This window comes from Achroia grisella, unplaced genomic scaffold, assembly GCF_030625045.1.
Source record: "Achroia grisella isolate CSIRO2021 unplaced genomic scaffold, CSIRO_AGI_Agris_v1 utg640, whole genome shotgun sequence".
Classification (NCBI taxonomy): Eukaryota; Metazoa; Arthropoda; class Insecta; order Lepidoptera; family Pyralidae; genus Achroia; species Achroia grisella.
The window spans coordinates 5269069-5287809 of NW_026712977.1; the positions used below are offsets into that span (position 1 = coordinate 5269069).

An 18741-nucleotide genomic window follows, 5' to 3' on the forward strand; every position below is an offset into this window, starting at 1 on the left:
AAATTACAAATACCTGTTCAAGTAGCCTGAGCTTCCGCCTCTGCGAGTGTTCCTCGAGCCTGTCCACGTACTCCCGCAGCTCCTCGATCTCCTCCTTCACCTGCTGCACCGTGTCTAACTCCTGCTTGATGGCCACCATGTCGCGTTTCACCTGGCCATTTAATAGTTACTCAATTGTTATTCCTTTTCATTATATTTCTCATGTAAAAATTTACTAAATCCAAAAGGATTTTAAATGAGACTCCATTAATTAAAAAAAATATGAAGACCTTGTTCATATTTTCACAATATTAGGTATCTAATAAATATTGTCTAACCAAACCTCTCTGGTTATTTCTCAAGAGAACTAGTTAATTGTCTTTCTATGAAGGCAATTTTAATTTGGTATTAGTCAATATATAATATATAATAATATCTTATCAGATTATCTATTTGTTAGAAGTGTATGAAATATATTCTATAGAAAACGTACCTTCTGAGTTATTAAAGTATGTGATTGGCCAACGTGATTGTTTTATCTTAGTAATTGTATTCGTATTCATATTACCGAGATATTAAAGTTTCCACCGATGTTGACTTTGTACAAAGTGGTCTACGTGGACACCTTTGTCTCACCAATTTCGGCCGCAAAGCAGCTTGCTTTGTGAGCTTTGTTTCGGTTGTAGGGAGAGACACGGCAGTGAAATTACAGGACACTGTGGCATGACACCTTAATCCTCCAGAATGGCAACACATGACCATAGTACGTGATTTAGTAAACAGTAGATTGCAGAACAATTATGCTGCAATAATTTTGTGTGTATTTTGCCTATTACATATAACATTTAAGAGCTGCACGTGTTTCTAGAAAATATATGTTTTTTATAAATTAACGAGCATAGAAACTGGATTGGATATTATCTGAGTCTATCTAGCAAATTATAAGGAATAATGAACTCTATTGTATGTAATATATCCATAAATTTATAAATTAATCAGTACCCCCATAGATGGAAAGTAAAAATAGAATCCGTTCTGTATTTTTCCAGATTAGCCGTATACACAGACACGGCGGGGGTCTTTCCTAACCCTGTAAACTTAATTAGAGACGTATTCCCATAACCCTGAGGGTTCACCACTGAAACCATCAACACAAAGCATAATACACGTCTGAAAAACAATCATTCATTCTACGTTTCTACCTATATACATATCTAATCTTTATAAAAAAACCTGTTCAAAGAAAGAACATATAAAAATATAACGAAAATAATAAATTATCATTTATATAATCACACCCACCGAAATTATTACTTATAACAAATTTTATTCTTCAATTATTTATTTATAATATATATATATGTACATACTCAATATATCATTTTCAATTAATTTTACCCAAAAGACGACTAATAGTAGTTTCGAACTGTTAGCTTTACTGCCAAAGGAAAATGTTTGCACTGAAACTGGCCAACACTGAAACTTTAATCAGACACTAAATGTCGAATGTTACTGTCTCATATTTACGGTAGTGTAAACCATCAATAGATTAGTTTACCGTTCGTCTAGAGGGACGAGAATACAGACACGATGCGGTCGTCACTTCGTCTATTTACAATCCCCCTTCAGCACGTTTATCTATACAGAGTGGCTACAAACTACAAACTTTGTCAAAGAACGATGTAGCAAACGGAATATGAATGTTAGAACTTACCTCGGAGACCTCACTCTGGCATGACTCGACGCTCTTTGTAAGTTCTTGAAGCTGGGTGCGTATCTCGCAAAGCGCCACCGTCGTCTCCAGCTGCCTGTCCCCCCTCTGCAGGTCGTCCAGTTTCGCGGAGAGATTCATGCTCATCACGCTCACCTGTCTTTGAAGGCTGCACACACAATAACGCTGTGAGTGAAGTGTAAGTATATTGAAGTTCTTGTCAACTTGAACTACCTAAGAAAGAAGTGACGGCGTATTTCTCTAAAGGCCATAGAGCCGCTTTTCGCAGACCTGTGTCGGCTATCTGATCGAAACACCGCGCTTGTTGAAAGATAACAAACTTAAAGTGTTCGTGCGCCAATTAGGTAAGTATCTATACTTTCGCACGTATAGACTTATAAAATACGACTATTAAATTGCAAAGTCTGCACTTATGAAGGACTACACAATGGTGTATAATCCTGGAGAACTATACCAGAGGCAATTTAGAAAATTTCGATTCATATAATAATGTGTCTATGAGTCATACCTTGGGTTTCACTTATATAAACGCTAGCTACGTGCTAACCTAAAGATGAAAGTTGTAATGCTACTTCAATTATAAATAGAATCCCATGTTTAACTTCTATTTATGTATCTTATTTACTTTGAGGAATTAATATCAATAATTGAGGTCCGTTCAACTGAAAAAGTACCTAACAAATATATAGGCAGACACGTTTTCGAATTTCTACTATTTGCAACATTTGTACCTATGGATTATGCAGTTGGAAAATTATTAATTATATGGAAGATACTACAGAAAAAGAAACAGTTCTGTTTGAGAAATTAGAATTACAAAAATAAATCTGTTTATATGTACCTACAGATTATTTGTAGATTCTTAAATTCAATATTAAAAATCTTTATTAAGTAAATATTTATAAAGTAATTAGAAATATCTAATAAGAAAAGAAACTCCGTTTATTATTGAAGAAACTGTCCTAACATGAATAAGCAAATACTGCACCATTTGTTAAATTACAAGATTGTTAAAACAGAACTACTTTGCAAAATTATTATGGGACATAATTTGCCGATTTTCATAGAAATTGTTGATTATATGACCAGGAAATGCGAATTGATATGCAAAATTATAGTAGGTTTACATTGTTAAAAGTGACATCGTTCCTGAATTATTAAGTAACCCATTTGCAGATTCTCATAGAAGCTGTCAATTATATGAATAGCAAATATGAATCGTAACACAATCCTATTATTTACGTGGTCGTTACTCGTACGAGGGAAAACTTGTTCCCTCGCCCGGTTATAAATACCTAAACAGATTTAAAACCCACGATGTTACAAATGAGTAGGCATGTCCTTGTTCGCCATGTGGAAACTCTCATGACTTAGGGGCACATTACAATATTAAATATACACGGGGAACAGTAATGGGTATATCAAGTCAAAACTTTCTGCAACTTTCTCAAAGAGACATGGTCGCAATATGAAAATAATATTTGAATTCAAACTGCGCCGTGCAGTTACGTGATATTAGTATGAAAGTTTAAAAAATATTTTCATATTTCGTCTATACGCCTTGCGGAAAGTTATTCAGTTTTCCGAGTGCCATCATTGGATTCCAGTTTCTTTTTTGTATACTTTTCACCAGTCTTGGGCTGGATAGATATCCTTGTATGAAATCCTCTTATGAACTTATATATACAAAACTGTTGACGGCATCAAACTTAGGTATATATTTAATATTATGAGAATCGTTTGGAAATTATTTTCTTTTCACTGTATGTATATGTATGTATATATATTATTAAAATACATAACAGTAACAACCTTGCCGTTTTACGTTGATTACGTAAGTAGTTCGCGATTTCGTTTATACATTCAATTATTACTTTATTATAATGATTCTCAAGAATTCTAAAAGCACCTATTACGTATTGTACACTATTGGTTTTAGATTCTGACGAGTACTCAGGTATTATCAGGTAATTTTTAGCCCTGGAATACAAATAGTCCTAATATTTGATCGCCAAAGTTTATCTACAATATAAAAAAAAATTAAGTAAAAAGTAGAGGATTAAAAAGAACAGTATTAGAGATAATATTTTAGTACAAGAGCGAGTTTAGTATATACAAGCTGTTGGAACATAAAAGCAAGGTAAGAACCACGCTTAGTTTCATGTAAATTGCGGTCTTACGTTGCATCTTTCTGGTGTCTTCGCTATGAAAGCACAACATTCAGGCATGAAATGCAGTGAATGACTTTTGCTGTTGGCGTCACAGCATATTTTGTGATGTATGCGGCACTGTTCATGTCTATAGGCGACTGTGTTTTGTCTTTTGTGTTAGAGTTTGCACTGCAGGTATTTTTACGATTCTTTTGTGGAACAAAACAGTTAGTCGTTCTGTTTTATACGGTAAAGTCATTAAGCTGAACGAACTTCGATGTTTCTTTTTTATTTTATTCATATCAGTTTTATAATAACATTTTTTATATATAGTATACAAGGTTTACCGCAAAACTATTATTTAATATTTCTACATACTTCAGTGACTACGGTAAAAATCATAAATAGTCATTCTTATTATATTGGAAACTCAATCCAATATCAATTTCTATAACATAATATCTATAAACAAATGCAATCTTTATTAACACATATCTAGTTTGTAATATAAAGCCAAAAAAAAAATTTCTATGTAGTCTTTTTAAATTGAAGTGTTGCAATTCGTTAGTTGTTTTAAATGAAAACTTTAGTTTAGTGAATAAATATTATTGAATACTATGCTAACATAAATAAAGCTGCCCGCGCCGGCTTCAGCAGGTCTGTATAAAGTAAATATTAAGCTACATTGTATCAATAAACTATTTGTAAAAAGTATTTGAATGATAGCGAAATTCGTAATAAAATCTGTTGCGCGATATAGAAAGAATAATATAAAAAAAACAGACAGACTTGGATATATTTAGAGAAGCCGTACGAACACTGATGTTGTAGGTTAACCGTAGCTGTCGTAGACGATATACATAAAATGTTCTTAAGAGACACAAAATCTTACGGGGCATTGACACAACGTAAAAGCATTAGGTGATTGTCATTGTCATTGTACAATAACAATACCAGGATAATAGGGGCACAATATGGAATACAATACTTTTCTAACATGCTGAAAATATAAGGATGAAAAAAATATAGGTTAAATGTATTTATTTTTATTATAATCTTTACCATGGCTGACAATTGAGGTACAACATGTTAGACCTTCAGTAGGGCAATACATGAATACAGTTGTTGATGTCTTTAGGCGACGGTTACCGTTTATCATCAGGTGAGCCATGAGCGTGTGTGCCATTCCAATATTGCCATTCAAAAACATATATAATTGTTTAAGAACAAAGAATAAAACTTTTATGTAAGACATTAAATTTATAAATAGACTAACAGATGTTAGACACTGTTTAGACGCATTTAGATTAGTTAATAAGGGTGAATAAGTGTAGACAATTTGCCTTCTACGTTCTACAGAAAAAGAGTTATGGAAAATAATTGGTAATTAAAATTATATAAGAGAGCGTTAATTCAATAGCTTTGTAAAATAGTATAAGAGAAGCTGCAGTATTGTTGCGAGGATTTATCTTTCTTGTACAATCAGGTAAAATCTTACCTTAGTTTTTAACAAGTTAATTAGCAGTGGCGAACTTTTTGATGCTTGAATATCCTTTAGAATTGTCTGTTGTTTCAGATTATATGATCTGATTCATAACTGTAGCACTTCATAATTGTTAGAAAAAAATATAACATTAGGAGTGTAATTTCAGATTAGGTAGTCAGAAGCAATGTCAATTAAAGACTTCACAGTAAACGCAACACGTGCCATGCCTACATTTCGATTATATACTTTTGAAATGAAGGTTATTAAATTTAGAAAATCTATGAGAATAGAAAGATTTGTAAATGACTGTTCTAATAAGCTTTAGCCAGTCTTTGACTACTGAAATGCCTGACAAAAGCTATCTGTCCTAGCTTTGAGATTATTAAATCGAACTAAATTAAATCAAAGAGTCTACTACGAACTGACAATCGTAAGTTCCATTGGAAAGTTCTCAACGAATTTTGTATTCGTTCCGATTCAACTATTTTTATTGTTTTAATATAATTTATCACTACTTTGATTAATTCTATTAATTGAGTTGTGTGTGACAAAACATGTAAAGTTCAGTCGAGTTGTAATCTTTATAGTCTCCTAGTTCCTCTCTATATTCGTACTAGACAGTGGTTTCTAAACAGGTTGTATTTAATTACAATCCAATACAAAAACTTTGTCTTAAAAATAAATTTACTCTCTCATTACTACTTCATTTCCAGAGTTTAAAAAGTATTAAAGAAAAAGATGTAGGTAAGTAAAAGGAGTTTTATATATTCTACTCAAAATTCATAGTAATTATATAAATATTTGATATAAATTATCGTTGTTATATATTAATTAACCTTATCATTATTATTAGATAACAAGGCCTTTCTATATATGTATTTTTCTGAGGTGTTACCCAAATACATATAATTTATGTGTTACCAAAATAAATAAAATACAAATAACCAATTGGGCAATGTGCATTTTGCTATATATATATATTTTTTTAACATTGTACACAATAACAAGGTACAGTTGCAAACATGTCATACACTGGTGCTCGACACGCGTCAGTTTTATTTTCAACAAACTAAAAACGACAAAGACCGTCTGTTTATTTTTGTACGTATGACTATATAAAACCTTTGCGAGATACCGCTCTACACAAATACCTGGATAGTTCTCTGATAACAAAACATGCATTCCTCTTTCATGTTAGAAAAATATTATCCATACTATAAATCGTTAAATTTAATATCGTGAGCTATAATGTTTGCAAAGCATGTTTATGCAGATACATTTGTTTGCAACCACATATTCCAATATGTTGAAAGTCCATCTTATAGGGTTCGAATGTTTTTCAAATCTGTATGTCTGGCGGCGGCATTTTTGCTAATTGTGCACCGATTTTAATTATCCTTTTTCAATATTCCCCTGTTGGCTTATTCCCGCGTAAATAAAAAATAACATTTACGATTGAAGACAGTTCTTTTACCTTTTTGTGTTTACAAAACCTTAGCATTTGATTAACCAATTAAATATTTCAAATATGTTACATATATGAATAATAAATAGTTAAAGTCATAATTTAAATAAATAAGTAAGCAATATTTATATTATACTTACATATTTTAATAGGAAATTAAGAAGGATAGGAAAGTAGTAGATAATACATAAGTTTAATGACATAGTAGATGTTTGTTGCAATGAAGTTAAATGACATCTTAGAAGATTAATGTTACTGAAAGGCTAGTGAACTGAACATTGATGTGAGGCATGTCCCAGCTTTGTGCTTAAAATTTTTGAACATAAAATATATCCGCAGACATTAAATCACTGTTAACTTACATACTGCAACTCATTATGTTCTACATACATAATGAATAAAAATAGTTTATTCATCAGTTGCATCGCTCTCAATGAACAAAGCATAGAATAACCATTACACTGGCTCTGAGTATTATTGAACTATTGATTACAGTTGCATTAGTTTTCATCCACAATATACGAGTGTATTTTGCAGGTCGTATTTTGATGATTTTAATTAATCCTCCCCACTCGTATTGGTATGGTAAATGGTAAAATGATCCTCAAAGTAACAAATCGGAAATTACAGCTGTTTAAATAGCGTAGCAATGTTATTTAACATTGAACGGATATTCGGTATTATCGTCTGCGGTTGTTCACAACTTATGTACAGTTTCCAATGATTATATAATTTGTAATCCATATAAATGTTTAGCACAATAGTACGCTATATAAGTACATTATATAAAAAATATCTAGACAAAACTAATATTCGAAACACAATACAATCACGAACAGTCATGCAAGCGGTCACTCGTTCCTGCCTAGTGAGTAATTAAGAAAAGTGGTCACTTTGAATGCAGTGTAAACTAAACGCGTAATTAAATTAATTTTATACATTAGCTATAAAAATTGAAACGTTATGGCCATTGATGCTAACCGCAGTGCTATGGTCCGATGTTATGGTTAGGATAGTGAAATGATTCGGCCAACCCGCTAAGTTTACGCATCTGATATCTGCCATATAAGATATTTGGGATGCCAAGCCAAGGTGAAAAATGTAGAGTAGGGAGACACATCGACACATAGGTAGATTCATATGAATCAAATGCAATGAAGCCAATTAATAAAGGCGATAAGCTAATCTTCAATTTCTTGCTAGGGTGTGGCACGTACCTAAGCAGAAGTTCCCTGAGAGTTGCTTCGTCCTCTTCCGTCGGCGCATATCGTGTCAGCTTGCCTCCGCCCTCCCGGGCCACATGGTCTGGTACCACTGTGTGAAAACTCCTTAGTTTATTTTTTTAATCTTCGATAACGACGGGCACATTGTGTTTTACGTTGATTATAGGAATCGATGACATCAACGACATATTCTTCAAGGATATACTGTGTTTAAACTTAGATTTTTACAATACATTAGATGCATAAACATGTTATATAGGTTAATTGTTTTATATAGTAATTGTGACAACGTTGCCAGTATTGGTTTTGTCGCTGAATTATATTGCATTGACGTGACGCGGCATACACAAAATCGAACCATTTTAACACCGTATTGCCAATTAGCTTCAATGGCCACGATAACCGAGGACCTCATTAATTTTGAAGATAAAAGTGAGCTCGTGACGCTCGACGCAGCGCTAACGAACATCATAATAACGAACGCACTTAATGTCCAAAAATACGGAAGCAGCTACAGCCTACTGAAATGCAACTTCTGTAAACTGTCCACTACATTATGGTATCAATTTATTGTGCTTACATGCATACTCGTTGAATACATCGCTAGCACCAATAAATGACAATTACTTTATAAAAATGGTCCATTTACAAAATAATTAAACTAACTATATATGTATAATGTGAAAAGGTACTCAATAGGTGTTTTACTGAATTAAAGATGTAAATTTACATGTGAGGTATAAACAGAAACCCAGGGGATTTAAAAATTGCTGGTAAGTAAATCAATCGTTAAAAATTTGGATAGTGCGATTTGAAAGTTTGATATTGAGACGAAATATTTTAAATTCGACAACAAATCGAACCAGGCTCAAAAATACATGCAAATGAAATGGCATCATACTAACGAAAACACCAAAATGTTTCGTGCACGATGACAATATTTATCATATTATTTGTTTATAATTATATCGTACAATTATAAATAGATATATAAATGTAATAACAACAATTTTAAATATAGTAAGCATAGAAACATATATATATCTACGACATTTTTAAGACTTTTAGTTTTATTAGATTCCATCAAAAATATACTACCAACTTACTGTTGTTGGATCGTTAAATATTATATATGAGTATGTATACCAAATCGAATACCACATGTCCGTCGGTGCAACAGGTTAGTTTTACGTCGAAATTACAAATCCGAATATTAATGATTTTATTGCTTTTTTAAAATCCAATTTATAAATCCGACCCAAATTATTTGGAGTAGAGCAGTAACATATTAAAAGATCAATATGAGTTGGCCATTCCAAATAAAAAAGTTCATATCAAACGGGCTTCGTAGAAAACGCCGAAGATTTGGCCAAAACTTCGGATTTGTTATTTTGCAGCAGACCCCCAGACGACACACTGCGTCACAATTCATTTACTTTAAGACGCTACCATTCGACGATATCGGTGCCCACTGAGGCACACTATGCCTTCTAGAAGAAACGAACTTTGTAGCTGCTATGGTTTGAAATAGACAGTCAACATACCTCCTGATTATTCAGGGTCTCTCTTGGTATCATAAAATTAAAAACTTCCCAATTTTTACAGTATACCGATGAGAAAAAATTTAGAAAGTGTGGCGTTCAGTAATTTTAAATTCACAAAAAATCTCCAATACTATCACATTAATTTTGTATAACTTGTTTGACTTTAAAATTGATCACCAGTTTTTAATGCAAAAGAAACATTAGGCAAAAATCATCTTGCGCGCTTGTTAGATACTGTCAACAGAAAGAGGGGAAGGAGTGGAAATTTCATTGGTTTTTTCTATTCGGAGATTCCCGTTATTTTCTCGACACACTGCCTTCATTTTACAATTCAGATCTAGCAACACTGACTGACCTGTCGACTAAACTAGGACAGGTCGCAGGGTCATATACATGATAAGTATACATGATAAGTTAAATTACTCTTTAACACAAAACTTTTATATTTAAATTCATTATCTGCTCTATTTGACAAATTCGTAAAGGATGCGACATGCAATGATTTCAAATCAACTTATGTAAAATTCTGCGGTGATAATAAATTACGAAATTGTTGCAAACATTAGTCTTACAGTATTATATAGTACTATAGATTTCAATTAGATGTTTAAAACCTATTAGTATTAATGAAGTTAATAACAATTACGTATATAAACTACGAAATGAAATTGTAAAATTGAAATCTTTAAACTTATTCATAATCCAATTATGAAATTGTTAATATACAAAACTGATTTTATTGTAATATGATGTGAAGCGGTAATGATAGTTATTGTTGGGCGAACCTACTCGTGAATTTTCATTATCTCCAATTCCGTCCCTAGAGTAAATAGTTCACAAAATATATTGGTCTTTTCATTTACCTATTCATGTAGTATTAATACTGAGTGACGAATTGAGCAAAGGCTCATAACTACGATTCAATTAATTGTGTGCAGTGTGCACTATTCCAATAAAGCTATTCCTGTAAAATCTATTTAAACAGGTAGCGCAGACGTGATATTAAACCAATAACAGAACTCATTTAGCATTACATTAAATTAAGCCTATTAAGTGTCCACTACTGACGATGCTAAATTGAATTTCAATCCTGCTTTATTATTAAATACGTAATATGCAACAGGACCAGTATCACTACCGTTTTATACTTTCAAGGGTATTATGAATTTCCAATTATAAATTCTGATTGTGTGTGATTTATTCAATATCACTAATGCTATCCATTTTGAGATGAATAATACATTTTCAATTTATGGTTACTCTGTCTATAATATAGGTACTTGTCTTTATTTAGATCTAATTACTTTTTAAGTAGGCAGATATACCTGAGTAAAGAAAGCGCTATCCTCAAGAGATTTGCTCATAGCTCTTCTCATACGTACATATACATGTATGTGTGGATAGATAATTTCGAAAATTTTCAATTTTGAATTTATTGGATGGCACATTCAATAAGTAGTAGCCATTCTTTAATATCCGCGATGCTGTTTAAGTATTATGTAATATAACTTTACTTACAGCTTATTGTCAATTTACATTATTATATAGATAAAGATGAAATCATTCATCAAGAAGTCACTTGTCAAATTCATAGTACTATAAAAAAATTTAAATAATTGCTCTACTCAAACTAAATGCATAATTTTAATGTTTAGAGTTGATCTGATCCAGTATTAAATACCATTTAATGAATATCCATTTTAAGTAGCTATTATGTAACTAACATGAAAATCAGAGTGGTTTTGCGAATTTTGCTGTGTATTCTACCAATGGCTCTACATCATTAATACCAACGTAAGCCGTTAATCTTTTATTTTACCTTTTCATTTATTGGTTACATTTGTCTGCTATCAGCAATCAGTGGTCGTTGTTCAATTTGATCAACGTACCATCATATAGTGCCAACTTGAATACTGTTCCCTCTCCAATTGCTATTCGGGCCGCGTTCCAAATATTGTAACGCAAATAAATTCACCAACTACAAACAACTTTAGGGCTAGCTTTTATGGAGTAATCGTAACGTAATTTTAACCATTACGATAACAAATTTTAAAAAGTAAACCTTGTAATCATTTATTTCTAATTCAGAAACTGACAATCATTATGGAGTCTTTTTTAGATATATTAAACAAAAAGTTTGTCAAAAAATTTTAGAGTTCAGTAAAATTTTGTAAACATTTATCAAATGGCAAAGCTTGCTTTCGGTGATAAACAAATTACCTTAGCAACCAACAGATATCTATATAAGGTCTCATACTAATTAATATAAAAGACGATTGAAGTACATTGGTAATCATATCATCATGGGGTAAATAGATTTTATATGAATCTATATAAGTTCACACACAATTAATTAATTAAGGTTATATACAACATATCAGTTACGAATTGTACTTATCAAGTATTAGTTACAGTGGATATCATTTTCAATTAATTACGTAAACCAAAACAGTGAGTAATTTGATATGCAGTTTCAATTGGTGGTAAGGGTGGGATGAGTATGGGGTGTTCACGTGGAGATAACGGAATAACTAGATAGGTATATAACATACATATATGTATAAATATATTGAAATATAAATACAAAGAGACAGATCATTGTCATCAGACTGATTCACCACCGCTCACTCAAAACTATACCCATTAAAAGGGTGAAAATCTATTCTTCCGTATTTTAAATCGAGTCTCTATCTAGGGATTTTACAAGAAGTCTACACATTGCGTGGTTTTGAACGTTTTAGAATCTTGAGATCTATGACAGGCAAAGTGTACTCGAACTCGTGTAAAAACCTATTTCAGGGGGGTAGTCAGTCAGTAGTAGTCAATTATCGCCGCTGTAGCAAACGTAACTACTTGCTTGTAATTTACCAATTGTAAACCTACTGTCAAACGCTCTTTTGAGAGAAGATGTTATGTGTTTTGGACATAAACCTAATGCTAATTGGTATTAATACAAATATTTGATATTTGAAGATATTTACCTGAAATTTGGTCGATGGGTGTGTACAGAGGAGGTTCGTCCCCTCCCGCTTGTTGGTGCTCAAGCAGACGATGACACGACTGTCTCATGAGCGCTCCCGACACTGAAATCGGTCGTGACTATTTATTACAGTAAAACGACCTACACATGCCACTGTAATCAGTCGCCTGTGTAGGTCCTTGATTGTAGTGTCGTGTGTGGGCCGTTTTATGCCACCTACCTTCGTGATGCTCGTCTGTGACATATGTACATATTAATAAATGGAATACTTATATATACTGTAGTCATTAACATACCGACACATACATTTATTACTACCAATGATTTTCAATTGCATAATATTATTTTGCTTAATGATCAAATTAAATCCCACCTGTAATTAAAATCAGCATTGCCTATTGGTTTGATACCGAGAACGCAATCAAAATCAATTACGGCTTAATGTAAAGTACTCGTATCTTCATGAATTAATAATATTAGTTTCGAGAATTTAGTACTTAAAATAAATATGTACATAATTTATTATCTACGACATGCGTATCCTCTGTGTGCTTTGGCCTGTAATCAAAATTCGTAGAGTAAATATTATCACTTTTGTTCCAAAAGGCAAATACTGGTAAGCGGCTACGAAGACTACAAGTGTATTCCATCACCTTGCTATACATATATAATACGCTCTTCGCTCTTCTTCCTAACCTAAATCTTAAAAAAATATTACACATCCTTTATATTACGTTAGTAGATCTCCAATACTCCAGTAGTGACTAAAATTTCTTCATGAAAAACAGCTCGTTTCTATTTCGCGGCAAGATTTACATGATAATAATAAAAAAATATCAGTAATACACAGTACATCTACATTATTTAAAGTACCGACAATGTCAAAAGGTTCGACTGTGTCGTTCGAATAATATAAGCTTACCTCACAGGATAAGAAATACTGAGAAAAGGTAATGCGACTACTTTAGATGTTTACTTACCTTTAAGTAATATTTACCTTTAATCTAGTTATTGTCATTTGACTATGACCGACGGCAACCTAATCGACGACATCGTGTCTGAAACAAAGAAAAAATATTTAAGTTACAAATACGGTTTTTTGAGTACTAACTTAATAGTAAAATGATTAACCCAAATTTAGTTCAAATACAATATTCTCTGCAACATTTAATATTTTTGCCCCACAATGTTTAAAAATTCAGCAATGAAATAGCAGTGAAGAAGTGCGCTCTAGTTGGTGACAACAGAATCTTCTCTCGATCCTAGCACAGCAAATCGCTGCAATTATTCAGTGTGGAATTGCAACCAACTCTTTCGTCACCTAGGGTGGTGAGCGCTATCTTTAGTGAGTTTTTTTTTTTATAAATTACATTTAACAAGGAAGTTACTGTTATAAATTTCGGAAAATAAAATTTCAATTTTTGTACAATTATTTGAACTTTCAAATGAATTTTGAAATAGTCATTGCCTTTTGGATTGACATTGTACAAAATCACTAGTTATTTTTAAATACTTCTATGATATTTCTAACATGTCAAAATCTAACGGCTTTGCTGAGAAGTGCACGAGAAATAAAATAACGTCATATAAAATACAATACTATACGTATTTTAATTTATTAAGTACCTTTTTTTATTTAATTTTATTTTTATCCATTATGATTGAACTTATTATGGAAAAATAATAACATTATTCATTATCGTGATTCGTTTTAAATATGTTTTATTCATTTTGCATTTAGACAAACGGCAATGGAATTGTGAAGGCATACAAAGTGGCCGCCCCGCCTAGGCACTCGCGTGTCTGCGCGGAACTAGATTACTTATTAGAGTAAAGGTAGGCATTTACTGAATTATTGGGACAGTTTTTACTTTTTAAAAATGGTATCTACATATACTTTGTTTAATTTGATATTTTTAATAGGTATTATTTTTTACTTGTTTCAATAAAAAAAATTGATATATCACTGTTATATATTATAGTAGTTATAATTGTCCAACTACATTACAGTATTACATTATAAAAACGTGACAGCTCTTCGCAGAGAATATTACTGCTTTTGAATTTAACTTAGCAGCGGGCGAGTATGTAGCTGTCGCTCGTATTAATTTAGTCTATCATCGGAGTGTACAAAGAGACAGACTATCATGATACATAGGTAACGATAGAACCCTGTACGCTCGTTATTTGCTTACTCCATAAAGGACATGACGTAAAGATAGATATTTACCGTCATAAAATACACAATGTTACGGTGGCTTTTACCACGCTTTACCTGTAGCTATTAGGTAATACTATACGAGTAGGTACAAGTAACTCGGATTATTCTATAAAGCTTTGCCCATTCCAGGAAATCATAATTCACGAAACCAATTTTGTGTAAGTAAGTTTCACTGAATTTTATAATTGTGTTTCTACAAATTACCGCTCAGACTTGTCAGTGGTTAGCAACAGTTTGACCGAGTTGCCAGGTCTATATTAATATAATTCTATATTCAATATTCGATTAATGATAATGAAATGCATGAAAATTATGCGAAACTTTGAATGCGTAAGTTTCATAATATGTGTATAAATAACGTCGTCATTGTAATGATTTACCATACTGCCGTACTTTCTAATGGTCGCGGCTACGATACCAGTACTATCCTAACATTTGTATTCAAGATTATGTTTGTGTTAATCCGACTGTTTTCCTAAGTACGTTAGTTTCATTACATTTTAGTAGTGCAGTGTATTTACAAAAAATGTTGTTCCACATCTAAATCTACAGGTTCACAATTTAAATAAAAAGTAGCATTCCTGTTACTAAGCGCATAAAGAACCTGATACGAAGTAGTAAATATAGCCATACTCATATGTCGGAAATGAAAAATTTCTCAGCGAAGTTTTTACAATAAGTATAAATTAATATTGCGCATTTTTGTTTACAGTACGAACAATTTAATATCCACATTTCCGTATGTTATTTTAGTGAAATAATAACTGGCACTGTAAAAATGTGGATAAGCTTCCAACGTTTCAAATAGATAATTACAAGTTGCGGCTATGAAAAAAACGAAGAGCTTGGCCGGCAAATACTAATGGCGATGCATTATATATTGATATATTGCGTTTTCCATTATTTTATATTTTACTTATTTCCCTACGTTACAAGGTTATTAAATTTAAGTCGTTGAAAACTATTATAGTGAATATATGCTTCAACAAACAGCATTTTATATTACCCGAGGTATTTGCATATTATATATATATATATATCAATATACGAGTAAATATGCTATAATATTCTTTTTCAGTTTATTCGGTTACTGTGAAAAGATGAAATAGCTGTATTTGATAAAACAACACAGTTTCTAAATCGGATATGAAATAAATTTTTAGAATAATATCAGATTTCTAATAAGACTATTTCTTACTTAATTCTTAACTTAATTTATTTAATTAACACTGAATTGTTGTAACAATTCAATGTTATTTTATATGTGAGTAAATATTGGGCTAACTTTAAAAGAGATATAAATGTTATTGGTGGAGAGAATTACAACAACTTTTTTGTTATCATCTAGTTTTTCTTAATTCTAAGTATAAACGTTATTTTCTAACTGCGTTTTTTGAGATAATACATATCACTACATTGATCCCCGATATGGTTCCTTTTTCATTTCATAAATTTAAGTTGAATATAAAGTCCATTTTTAATAAAATATTCCTCCTATCGGCGTTTTGTACGCGTATTATACGGTGATTAAAAATGTTTAAATATTAATGTTTAAAACATCAATCGTAACGACTACACTTTGAACAAGCAGATAATATGATTATAACTGAACGTTTACGAATAAAATGAATATTGGAATATATTTTGTAAAATAAAATTGCAAAAACAACATGTTTAAAGGGAACAAAGACAACTGGGTCATGCATTGATTTACTACATTTGTATTCACGGAAATTAAACTGTACAGAATTCCGGACGTCCAGATTTTAACATAGTTACAGATTTCAATAATTTTATGAATTTAAAAAACATACATATTTTCGTACGTGGCAAAAGGTATGCTACACTGTTAACTCGATTATTGTTCGATATCCATATATACAGATTACATTTTTACATTTACATACACGTTTATTATGTTTAATTTTTTTTTAATCATATTTATTAAACAGATATTTCTTTTCAGTGACTCTGTTAAACGAAACTATCGAATAATCAATTTAAGACAAATATATATAATTAAAAAACAGTACTTAAAATATTTCGTAAATATTATTTTATTTTGTAACTGTCAATCTACTTTATTTATTCTTGCTATGAAATAAGTACAAGTAGTAGGTACTACCTACAAGACGAGTAAATAGACACGAAGATTCAATATAAAATTGAAATATTTCTCATATTGGAATCGGTTGAAAAGAATAACTATCCGTCGAGTTTCTTGTACCGCAAATATCGAATACGTGGAAAACCAATCAGCGCGTAAAAAATCTCGCACTGAAATTTCATACAATGGAAATATAGAATCCGACGGAGGACAAACTTTAGAAACATGTAGTAACAGTAAAATATAAAAAGAGCAAAGTGTTGAATGTATCATTAAAACATAATAAATGCACTTCCTAATAAAAGCTCACACAGCATAATTTAACAGTACAATATTTTAAAATTTTATTACAGAGAGAGAGATGCTCTATAAAGGCTACATTTACCGTCGCTAAATTTAAAAAGTCAATTTTTTTTTCACATTCTTGTTCGTCGCATGTTATTCATTATATTTTTTTTTATTTGAGGTTATTTCATTAATAGCGCATCAATGTTATTGAAATATCACTAAAATATTAACAGTTTAATGAAATAAAATATATAAACAGAAATTATATGCTACGCAATACATGTTGGAAAATTATTTTTATATTTATGTAAACTAGTGCATCTTTTATAAAAAATATTTTAATTACATAAAATTGTATAATTGGTTACACATAGTTAAAAATAGTAAAGTTAAATTTAAAGTAATAAATTATAAAAAAAATATTGTTAACAACAATAACAATAAATAAAAAATTTCCTTAACAAAATTTCTATGTCATGATATAGTTTCTATGAAATACTATATTTATAAAAAAACTAATTGAAATAATAAATTCACTTGTTCTAAAACGAGAGTAATTTCAATTAAAATCATCAAATCTAATTTTAAAATTGACATATATTTATAAAACACACATGAATAAATTAAGTTCTTTGAAATATTTTTTAAAAGCTTGTTGAATATTTATTTGCAAATACAAGAATAATGCTGAAACTTGAAATATAAATTCACTTCCTCTAAATTTGATATTAGAGTATTTTCTATTAAATTCATTAAAATTTATTTAAAATTGATATAATTTTTTATAATAAGCACTTGAAAAACTAAAGCTTTTTTAAGATATCCTTTTAAAAGTATGTTGTATATTTATACAAGAATTATTTTAAAACCTGAAATATATAATTAAAAATATATTAATTTTAAATAATACATACACTTATTCTAAAACGAGAGTAATTTCAATTAAAATCATCAAAAATGATTTAAATTTGACAAATCTTTTTATAAAAATCACATGTAAAACTTAAAGTTTTTCTTCTTTCAAAAGTTTGATGAATATTTATACAAGAACAATATTAAAACCTGAAATAAGAAGTTTTAAATATATTATTCAATTTAAATTTATTATTGAATTTAAAAAAATATTCTCAGTGAAATTTTACAAGTCCCATATCACCATAAATGCAAACGCGGAACTTTGGAATAACTAACTGCGAGTTCATTTCGAAAACTAATTTAAATTAAATTCAACTCGTTTAAATATTTAATGTCATTGTGAAATAAAATTGACTTACCACAGTTCCTAATTGAAATAGTTTCAAGTTACTGATTTAAATTAAATTTTTTGAAACGATATTATATGGAGAAGTCCGTACTGTGGAACGGTCGCAGGCGAAGTGAAGGAGCCGCCGCGCTGCACCACCCCCGACCCGGGCCGACGGGGTTGCAAGGGGTTGGAGAACAAATACAAAGTACGTACAAACGTGCGTTGTGAAAGATTAACTATTAAATAACTGAATTTAAATGCACTTCGGCCGTATTCATACAATGTAAAGTTTCTCCAACCAATATATTCGATACGGCCAC

General features: G+C 30.9%; 1 protein-coding gene across 2 annotated transcripts in view; it reads right to left on the reverse strand.

The window, feature by feature from the left end:
• Positions 1-18540, reverse strand: part of LOC131849363 (glucose transporter type 1) — a 30077-nt gene extending 11537 nt beyond the window's left edge. Inside the window, exons 1-6 of one of the 2 annotated variants that reach the window (XM_059199435.1) lie at positions 18450-18540; positions 13557-13617; positions 12561-12662; positions 8030-8126; positions 1694-1859; positions 14-151 (exon numbers count right to left, since the gene is read on the reverse strand). In XM_059199435.1, the coding sequence (XP_059055418.1) occupies positions 14-151; positions 1694-1859; positions 8030-8126; positions 12561-12648 (489 nt within the window). In that variant the 5' untranslated portion in view covers positions 12649-12662; positions 13557-13617; positions 18450-18540. Of the gene's footprint in view, positions 1-13; positions 152-1693; positions 1860-8029; positions 8127-12560; positions 12663-13556; positions 13618-18449 lie in introns of those variants that run through there. The other variant, XM_059199436.1, reaches the window with a different exon arrangement.
• Positions 18541-18741: the final 201 nt, after the last annotated feature.